Consider the following 10679-nt stretch of genomic DNA (forward strand, 5'->3'; position numbering starts at 1 on the left):
CGAGCTAAGTGGAGCAGCCAAGATGGATGAAGGGCTATCGCTTATTGCCCAAGAGCATGAGGATTGCTGCTCCTGACGTTAAGCTGCAGCGGCAACCCAAAACCATCTCCCTGTGTTAGCACACAGTGTTTCTCCCGTTACCTTTTTAGTGACACATCCATTGTCGGACATTTTCTATCAACAGGACTGTGACCTTTAAAGTTAAGGTGAAATCTCTTTTACTGAGGAACGAGGAATAAACAGATATTTTTCTGCAGGAAGCTGTTAGACTGATGACATGTTCTTAGTATGAACTGTTGTGTGTGTGTGTGTGTGTGTGTGTGTGAGGCCCAGTAGCATTGCTCTCTAAAGTGCAACATGAACCCGATCACCTGGCATCAGTCAGACTTACAGTCTCATACGATATTACATGTAGGGTCATTAAAGTATCATGCATTCTAAAACATTTGAAAATAGTTTTACTGTCATATTTTGATTTTAAAGTAGCTGAGCAAACACTGTGCCGTGCAGACACTTCACATATTGTAAAGTCGATGTTCCTGAAATACCTGGTTGAGGCAGGTTCTTGTAAGATTAAACTGATGGTGTGATACTAATTGTTGGTATTTGACACTGTTCCCTGTAGATCAAAGCTAAACACCAGTGTATCTGCATATGAGCATGTGGGAGGCACCAAGTTACCTTTTCATTCAAAAATTGAATTTTTTTGTTCTCGTGTCTCAGTTGTCGTAAAACCGTGGTTTAGCGCTGTCACGTCACACCCAGCGTAGAGTGAAACTCATGACCACGTCGCTGCAACAGAAAAAGAAAAGAACAACCAAGGCCCAGAGCATCAACAGACAAAGGAGACGAGAAGAGGGAAGCTGGGAGAGAGACACATTGAGACCAGACCGACTCTTTCCCCAGGACACTCTGAGCTGACCCTGAGTTCAGCAGATATTTATATAACAGGACCTCTTTAACAGCATTAAAAAATGCCTAATAAATTAACTTAAATAACCGAGAAACCTGGCATTTATTTATTAGAATTAGTGTGGTGTTTTTTTTTTATACGTGTAACTATAATCGGTTACAAAATGTGCGTGTGTTTGTAATAATTGCACATCACCCAAATCATGAGATTACATTCAAAGTCAGGGGATCCTGTGAAACTGGAAAATGTGTTTTATTTATGTGAGTCACTAAAAATGTGGGTGAGGCGACGCCGCAAAGGCCAGCCGAGACGTGCTAGAACTTCTTCCCATGTCACGACACTGTATGTTCTCCAATCTCCATGTTTATTTATAAGTCTCATAAAGTTCTGTTAGGGACATGTGACATGAGTGCACTGCCAAGGGAAACACACACACACACACACACAAAGAAGTCCTAACTGGTGGAACAGGTAAATGGCCCTTCAGGTAGAGAGTAGCAGTAATAGGCAGCCTCTCAGCTGCCGTTGCTGCTGCTGCTGCTGCTGCAGCTACAGGCTAATATGGAGAAATAAAAGAGCTGAAACCGAGACAGAAAGAAGTGAGACCGGTTCTTTCCTGCTCATCGAGTACAATGGCATTGGTTTTAGCTCCTCATACTCAGACCCTCTTGCTCTTCAGTGAAGATGAGCTACTGTAGGTACAGTACTTGTCGAAAAGCAGGTTAAAGCTACAGTCCATCACATGTGATTAGTTGCAGATCAGACTGGACAAGGTTCAAGTTCAGAATAAGAAGGGTCTCTCGTATACGGGTCACTTCAGCCCGCTAATCCGAACGCAGCCTCTCTGTCCGGGGGGGTCGTTATTACTGTTCCCGCTCCTAATCACCCCGATCCTGATCTAACGCACACACCAGATACGTTAATCAGCCACCATACTGCTAAGTACGCGTCAACCTGATCTCATTAGTCTAACAGCTAGCTGCTAATGGCTTTATTCATGCTGAATGCAACTAAACCATTTAACCACCGTGGAGAAAAGTTAAACCATTTAAGGACCGTTGATAACTCAACATTCTGCAGACTTGTTTGTCATGATGAGATCATGTTCAATGGCATGTGACTTAGTTAAGTGCAGGGTCCTTATCGTTTACAGTTTGGTAATCACAGAGTATGTCTCGTTATAAATGAATAAATGTAAACTATTGGTCCAGGGGAAACCAAAGATGCTTTGGAGAGTGCTAGTAATTATGTGAATGCAGAAGTTGCGGTGGATATTATTATATATAATTTAAATGTTATGTAAAGTCAGAGTGAGTTTGTTAATAATGATAATGTATTTTGTTCGCTGCAGCTCTAATGTACACGCCTCTGTTGTATGTGTAGATAGTGTCTGCAACAAATCTCCAGACTTCAAAGTTCGTGTCCTCTGCAGTCCGTTCTAATAACTCAAACTTTATAACCCCGTATCGGCCTATATCTAATCCTGTCCAATCTGCTCGGCCACATTCTTCCACTCTTTCAGTCAGACTGTTTGACCTAACAGGCGTCAAACCTCCAGCCTCAGGAAGAGCAGAATTACTGATTCTTCTTTCCCATGATTCTTTTCATCGCTCCGCGTCTTATTTCCTCTCCTCCCCATCTCCTTTGATATCTTTTTAGAAGGTAACTAGCCCGTCGCCGTGCTGCTGTTGTACTTTCTTTTTTCCCCTCTCTAATCACGTTGTTGCTTTTTCATGCCATGCACGGTGGCATATTTATCCAAGATAACAGCTGGGTTTCCCCTGACTTTGTGGGTGATGAGGATAATTGCTGTTAGTGTGTGTGTGTGTGTGTGTGTGTGTGTGTGGCCATCCGCTCTGTTCCTAGTACAGCTCCTAATTGGACAGGAACGCAAAAACAGTGCGTGTATGTATGACTGCGAGAGACAGACAGTGATTAAGTGTGCTCACATAATTTGCTTTGGGAAAAAAACAACTAGTGTTCCATTAGTCAAATGAAGTCACATTATGCATAGTTCCAGTTTCTGGGGGTTAGGGTATAAGCACGACTCTCGTTGAACCTGCTGCAGCAGAGCAAATAATCTCATGGGATTTGGTGTTTCAAGTTCATGTGTCAAGGAAAAAGGGCGGCAGAGGCTGGATCAAACACATCCGATAAATGATGCTCTACTGCAAATCATCTGTCTCACGATTCAATTGAAAACGTCGCTATAAATCAGACATTTTGGCAACAGTTTTCAATGAACCATCAAGATAATGGAAGAATGCTTCCCAAAAAAACAGTAGTAGGCTTATTACAAGAAAAAAGGGGTTTTGAAAACAAACTCTTGAGCAAGATAACGGCATTTCAGTGTTTACTTAGGAAATAATTGAGTGTATGCGGGGTGAGATGCCATGGTCTTCTGTCTGCCTGCTCGACTGTAATCTTAAGTAATTGTGTTTAGAAAACACTTGAGCGGGGAGACTTCCTCCCTTTCAGAAAAGTGAGTGACAAAAGGAGAAATTCGAGTCCAGGGTGACTCTACCTTTATCTGTCTCTGTCCGCTCATCCTGTTGCTTTTTACATGATGTTTCTGATGGAACGAGATAGAGGAGCATCGTAATATTCTGCATGGAAGCACACGGCATGTTTTCCAATGCATTTATATAAAATTATATTCATGTATAAGTATTGGATGTTTTTTTTTTTGCAGGATACAAAATCGCGACAGTTTGCGATATTGGAAAAATTCCAACAGGCAAAGCATGTGGTTATTACGGTAATTTCACTCGCGCTGTTGCAGGAAGTCAGCGAATCAGCGTCTTTGTCACCAGAGAGGAGAGAGATGGGGACTTTAAATACATTTTTATACTGTTCAAATTTCAAATTTAACATGCAAAATCTGGTGTTCACGTACAACTACAGTGTTTTTTTTTTTGTTTGTTTTTTTAAATAAAACATTTGTTTTTCTTTATTTTCAAATTGTTAATACACTATTCTAATATGCAGTCAATTTTGCCAGATGTTGAAAGTGATTCTGGAAAAAACTGGGCAAAAACACTTAGTCACAGGACACTTTCTGAAGCTGAGGTGTTAAAGGGTTAAACTCAGCATTGCTCCATGACAGGTTCTGAGATGAACCTTGTCACGAATCATGTCACAGCTTACCTGGACCTACCTTAACCAGATTAAGGTCATACTGAATAAGCAATAAATAGTAAGATATGTGGAGTATTCTGATCATAGTGACACATTATGTAAATGTATACATACACATGTGTTACTCAGATTATAATGTTTTCATAGGTCAAAAGTAAATAAATGTTCTTCTCAATCACTGGCTGACGGTAACGTCAGTGAGAGCTGAGCCGTGTGTGTGTGTGTGTGTGTGTGCTGCAGCTAAAGGTGACCGCAGAGTGAAAGTAGAGGAAGCAAGCATCTACTTTTCCTCAGGAAACAGAGTCCATTTCCATTTGGCACAAAGACAGAAGCGGAATTCGTTTTGCGTAAGCACAGCGGGGTTAAAAATAACGGAGTATAAAAGGGAGAGAGCTGCAGGACGCTGCCACTCACAACACCTGCAGGAGCACACACACACACACACACACAGACAAGCAGAGAGAGACATTAGTTTGACTGTTTGTGGGGGATTAAGGCAACTGACAATGCACTTTACTGTCTAATCTAATCCAGTGATATGAGGGATAAACTGAAGTACGACAAGAAAGAAAGAAAAATGTATAAACTGTAGGTAACTCACAGTTTTAAAAGTACTTAAGTATTGACTTGTTTATTTAGGTTAGAATATGGCTGTTATACATGGAACTGTAATGTATTATGGAATTAGGTCAATGTTGGAGGAAGCAGACCGAAGCACGGCATCAGTTAAAAAATAAGTAAATAAACATTCCACCCTGTCAATGAAGACGGCGTTTCCCCTTTGAACGTTTCTCCACAGCAGCCATCTTTGTGTTCCAACATGTTCATCCTCAAGGGCCTCACTCTTTTACGTCCATGTATATATTCAGACTCCTATAGTACATGAGAACACGTGCACCGAGGTCCATGAACCGGCGAAAACCTGCGGTATTTGTGTACAAATGAAGAAACAATTCAGACATTTTTTAAAGACTGAAAGTGGGTTTCTTCAGTTTTGTGCCGTTTAACAATCTTATTTATTTTGACATTGGGTGGATATTTGAGATGGAAATAAAAGTGATTGTTGAAGTACTTGATATGGGTTGTACATAAGTAGTTTGTGAAACTATATTTGAAGTCACTCTTTAATCGCTTTAAGAAGTGAAAAGGCCTTTTGTGGCACTGTTTTCCTATGAATCAGTTCAGATTTTTAGGTCATTTTACTTCATCTTACTTCATCTTTTCTGTCCCACCAGTGTCTTGCACACACTTGGCTATTAATAAACCAACGGTGGTGCAAAGGATGAATAAACAGAGCTTGTTTTAACTGTCAAAATAAATAGAATAAATACTGCCTTGTTCTTCTCCTCCACAATCGAGACCCGCGTCCACCTGAACATTACCACAGCACCAACAGCCTGGCTGCAGGGCACAGTGTGGGGCTGTTGGTGGCGGGGGAACGTGCATAGCCCTTTGTTGACATCCAGATTAACAGGTTGTTTCGATGGGCTTCGGGAATGAGCCTCTACTTCACACGTGTGTGTTTGCGTTAAACACTGGGATCAAGTCGAGACACATTATTAATGATGTGTAAATGTGTGTGTGTTTGTTTGCGGAGGCTGGAATGAAACTGTGGGAGGCTTGAGCAAAATAAGAGCATATGATGTGAGAGGACAAACACTGTAGTTGTTGTTGTTCTTGTTTCCGAATAGGTAACAAGTCTGTGCGTAAACGCAGCTGCAGTGTTCCGGTAACAAACTCCTGGCTCCCCTCGCTGCTCCAGTCGGGGTCAGTATCGCCCTCGTGCGCGTGTGTGCGTGTGCGTGTGAGTGTGCGCGCCTCAGGACAAATACTGGCTCATGTGAGGGAACTCGTTTCAGTGCAGGTGAATTTCTACGTCACATACACAGTTATGTCTCTCACGCCTGAAAACACCGTGGTTGGAATTTGTAGCCTATAGTGTATGTGTATGTATATATATATGTATATGTATGTATATATATATATATTTTTTTTATGTATATGTATAAATTGTGAAAAGGCAAAAGCTTTGGTCTGTATGTTTTACATTAACAACAGTTCTTGAATGTCTCAATAATTCCGTCATGTAAAACCTTCTTTGGTCATTTAATTGTCATTTTATCTTTGTTTGCGCTGTCAGGTGAGGGGGGGAGGGCTGTGTTTGTGTGCGTGGTGGTGGGGGTGGAGTTAAAGCCACACCTCCCGGTTTTGGGTACACCGGAGTTATAAGAAGCTCCGTCACCACTGTTGATACTTACATCCTGAATCCTGGAGCGCTTCTAAGCTGCTCTGCGTCACCATCGAGTCAGAGCTCTATGGACATAAAGAACTGAGTGTGTTTTCGCGTCTCTACTTGCGACTTGATACCGAAGCATCAGGGCCGCTCAGCATGGCTGTGGCTAAAGCTGTGGTGCCCTCCGTGACATCGTTCCCGAGTGTCCACATCATGGAGGAGAAACACTTTGACAACGTAAGTAGATGCTCCAAAGTTTAAAAAGGCAACACGTGGGTCGTGTTGGTTCACATTGGAAGTCTCACTTGACACTTCATGTTTTTCCTCTCTGCTCTCTCTCGTACAGCTGTGCAAGGTGGATGAGTGTGTGCGCAACAGCGCAACAGGTGGCGCAGGCAACCCGCTGATTGAAGTAGAGTTCAGTATCGTGCAGTCTCCCGCTTTGCCTCCCAAAGACGACGACGAGCTGGGGAAGTTCTTGGACCTCGAGTTCATTTTATCCAACTCCATAGAGTCCGATGTTGTGAGCAACAGCAGCGTGTCTCCTCCTCAGGCGCAGCGACACTGCGCGTATTCGCTGCCGGAGTCTCCGGAGAGCTGCGGTTCAGTCCCGGACTGCAGCGACCATCCCTCGCCTCACGTGGCCGCGCAGAATTACCGCGCCACCGCGAGCTTCACGGTCTCCACGCCGGTGCGCAGCCTCATGGCGGAGCTTCTCACGCCTGACATGAGCTACCCGGGGGAGGCTTCACCGGACAGCACAGGTACAACGAGAGACAGCCGGGAGTACACCGAGCTGCGATCGTTGAATCCCGTCGCCATTCCGACTTCTCCTGCTCACCATCGAGTGGCCAACGCTCCTCCGCCAGTTGGATACAAAATTAAAAACGAGCCTGTCGATCAGTCTTGTATGATGGCGGCTGTTGCTGCAGGTGGAGACTTTATGGGACAAGTGTTTGAGAAGCAGCAGATCATCAACGTGCACCCTGCAGCTTTTACGCACCACCACGCCGCTGTTCCCATTGCCTTGTCTGGGTACGGCGCGCACCACATGCACCAGCACGCTGTCCCCCAGGAACACATGGACTGTCATCTGACGCAGATGAACTCACATCCTCACCACCATCAACACCATCATCACCAGAGCCAGTTCATGAACGCACCGTACCAGGCGCAGTTCACGCACCAGAGAGTGCCAGCGTTCCACGGACAGTACAACATGCACAGTGAGCCGGTGCGCGTTCACCAGCAGCACCATCCAGCCTCCATGCAGGGAATGATGCTCACTCCGCCCTCGTCGCCCTCACTGCTGGAGTTTTACGCGCAAGAAGACGTGGGTAGCACTAAACAAAAGCGAGGCCGCAGGTCGTGGGCGAGAAAACGCGCAGCGACGCACAACTGCGAGTTCCCCGGCTGTGGGAAGACTTACACTAAGAGCTCCCACCTCAAAGCCCACATGCGGACACACACAGGTGAGCAGTTAAACACATCATTTTTTTAATAGAAAAGTATCATTTGTTTTTCATTGAATTCATAAACATCTTTTAATTTCCAGGCTGTCATCCTAAATCTCCTCTCTTTTTAATCCGTGTCCCTCAGGTGAAAAGCCCTACCACTGTAACTGGGAAGGCTGTGGCTGGAAGTTTGCGAGGTCAGATGAGCTGACCCGTCACTTCAGGAAACACACGGGACACAGGCCTTTTCAGTGTCACCTCTGTGAGCGTGCCTTCTCCCGCTCTGATCACCTGGCTCTGCACATGAAGAGGCACATGTAGTCCACACTGCGTGTCACGGACATGGTTTTTGTGCCCACTCTCCTTTTGTGGAGTCATGGTCAGAATTCTGCCCCTCAGAAAGTGTGTGAAGTGCCTTTGGCTGAGCAACCTTATCAAACCAATGTACTCTTATAGGAACAAGTGCCTCCATGAAATAGGTATTTTTGAACCCGTCTGTGCATATATGAATATTTTTTTTGGCTATAAGTTATAGTAGTTTTGATTATTTAAGACTTTTCCACACCCTGTCTTTTAAATAACTTATTGATTATTGGTGAGAACCTTGACTAAGACTGTGCGTCTGCTTCCCAAAGGGGGTAAAACTCACTGTGGGCAGGTCCCACTGTACATATGTGTAAAGTATTTTTGTAATGTTTACATACATCTTTGATATTGCTTCAGTGAGGTCAGGGTTTTAAAAGTCTAATTGTATTATTCCAGTTTTTATACACAGCATATTTTTTTATAGTATCACTGTCGATGCTTATAAAATTCTCTCGTTTTGTGTCGGTCAGGACAAAACATTCAGGTAGAAGCATCCAATCAAATCATAACATGACTCTTCTTTTTTTTTGGTGACTCAACACTTTGTATTTTTTGCCATGGAATGTTTGTTTTTAACGAATGAAGTAATCCCTTTCATCAAACCCTGTACTGGAATAAGAATGCAGTTTTTATTTACTCAAGAGCTGAAAATAAAATTAATTTTGCAAATATACATTTTCCATTTGCTTGTTACCAAATATTCACACACACACACACTCACGCATGCTGGTTTTGAATTGTTTGTGTGGACCTAACCCCTTACCCTAACTTTAACCATCACAGCCAAGTCCCTAACCCTTACATTTATCTTAAAACCAGGTCTTAATCCTCAAAAAGCTCATTAAAGTTGGACAGTGTCTACTGAAGAGATGTGTACACACACACACACACACACATCATTGTATATCATCAAAAGAGCAGCACAACAGTGGTTCAACAAAGGCTTAGAACATGGCTACATGAATGAGATTAAATTGGACTTCCTGTAATGTGTCCATGTCATGTTTTTTTTCCCCTTATCTTTTCACAAAAGGACATTAAAATCTCATGTAATCTATACCACACAGTATATAGAGTATAGATAAATCAACTCTAAGTGTAATTTAAGGCCACGCTGTTCACAAACAATGCATACATGACAATGACAACAAACACACAGGTAGTGAAACTAAACAAGGCTTGGTTTTGTGTCACTGCTTGTCAAAGGCTGCCCCCTAGTGTTCATTTACCTAACAACACTGACCCAAGGCAATGAAGTATGTGTTTAACCACTTTGAATGGTCAAAACCTATTGGCTTGGAAACAATAGATTTAAGGTTCTGGGTGAATCATTTTTCCTTAAAGAATAATTAAGAAGCAAATTTTCAAAGTGAAAACAAAAGTATTTTCTGTAATACTTGCAATACATGTGGCTTTGTATTGCTAGAATAGCAGTAGTATTTAAAAAAATACTTTCCGATTTGTTTGTCCTACACTGAGTCAAATAATGCGATTCACGTCATTTGACTCGTAGGGCAAACGTCGGCTCCAGGTTTGAAACTACAACGCCAGTTCCGCACTTTTTAGACTCACCCATAGGGGGACGAGACTTCATTCCCAGAATGTATCTTTGCCATCTTTGCTAGCGGTTACGCTAAACAGCTCTTGCTCTGCAGAGTAAACTGAGAACGACAATGATTGAATGTAATGTTCATACTGATACGGCAGCAAGAGAAAAGACTAGAAGCCGTTGAAAGTTAGGCTTATAGTTGCTGGTTACATGTCTTAATACTGGGGAGGGAGAGAAAAGTGATCCGAATGGTTACAAAAACACAATAACTGGTTGTAAACTTTTGAAAAGTTTATTCTTTCTTTCTATTGAGCATTAGCTATTTTTTGTTACCATAACAATTGTTTATACGAAGATAATTAAAGCTGCAAGCCGCATTGTTTCAGGCCTCTTGTCTCATATATGAAGTTTTGATGTTGAAGATCGGTCAGTGTGCGTCAAAGTTACAGGCCACTTCCTGTTTCACGGTTACAATTTCACCCACTTCCTGTTGGGTGAAGTTTGCGCCTTTCGTAGTCGCGTTCAGGGTCGGTGATGAAGTGACGCCAAATTCAAAAATGCCAACCGACTTCCTGTTGCGCTGAGGCCGCGGTCTCAATAGACTTTTTTGTTTGTCTTGGCATGTGTCAATGTTTCCACCAAGTGTCGCGAAATTTGGTGCAACTTAGTTTCAGCCTTGTCCGACCGGGTTTCACCTCCGAACCCTTTTGCACAACTTGTGCACATTACCCTTATTTTAAGAACTCTTTCACATGTTTCAAGTGCCTCAAAGGAATTAAAATAGGTCGTCAGGCCCTAATTATACGTAAACTAGAAGAAACTGACACCAGGCAATAAATATCTTTTAATAAAATGAGGGGATATCATGCATTTGTTATTATAGCCTATATACACCGTACACACACATATTATACAGTAGAATCATTTAGAAGATGCTGAAACATGCAGCTGTTTAACCTGCTGTCACCACTTCTTTATGAAAGTCGTATCTGCTTCTTTCCTTGTCTGTTGTCATTCCTACGTTTC

The 10679-nt window shown here is 42.8% G+C and overlaps 1 protein-coding gene across 1 annotated transcript; it reads left to right on the top strand.

The window, feature by feature from the left end:
- The first annotated feature begins 6285 nt into the window (after positions 1 to 6285).
- Positions 6286 to 8775, top strand: klf17 (Kruppel-like factor 17). Its single transcript, XM_044051684.1, has 3 exons — positions 6286 to 6521; positions 6631 to 7756; positions 7884 to 8775. The coding sequence occupies exons 1-3, from the start codon at positions 6441 to 6443 to the stop codon at positions 8057 to 8059; spliced, it is 1383 nt and encodes a 460-aa protein (XP_043907619.1). The 5' UTR covers positions 6286 to 6440; the 3' UTR covers positions 8060 to 8775.
- Positions 8776 to 10679: the final 1904 nt, after the last annotated feature.

This window comes from Solea senegalensis, linkage group LG1 (genome assembly GCF_019176455.1).
Source record: "Solea senegalensis isolate Sse05_10M linkage group LG1, IFAPA_SoseM_1, whole genome shotgun sequence".
NCBI classification, from domain to species: domain Eukaryota; kingdom Metazoa; phylum Chordata; class Actinopteri; order Pleuronectiformes; family Soleidae; genus Solea; species Solea senegalensis.

Excerpts from the sequence above, each read along its gene's own strand:
- klf17 (XM_044051684.1), top strand. The coding sequence starts at position 6,441 with ATGGCTGTGGCTAAAGCTGTGGTGCCCTCCGTGACATCGTTCCCGAGT. Across the intron at positions 6,522-6,630 it reads AGGAGAAACACTTTGACAAC|CTGTGCAAGGTGGATGAGTG; the intron begins GTAAGTAGATGC and ends TCTCTCGTACAG. Across the intron at positions 7,757-7,883 it reads CCACATGCGGACACACACAG|GTGAAAAGCCCTACCACTGT; the intron begins GTGAGCAGTTAA and ends CGTGTCCCTCAG.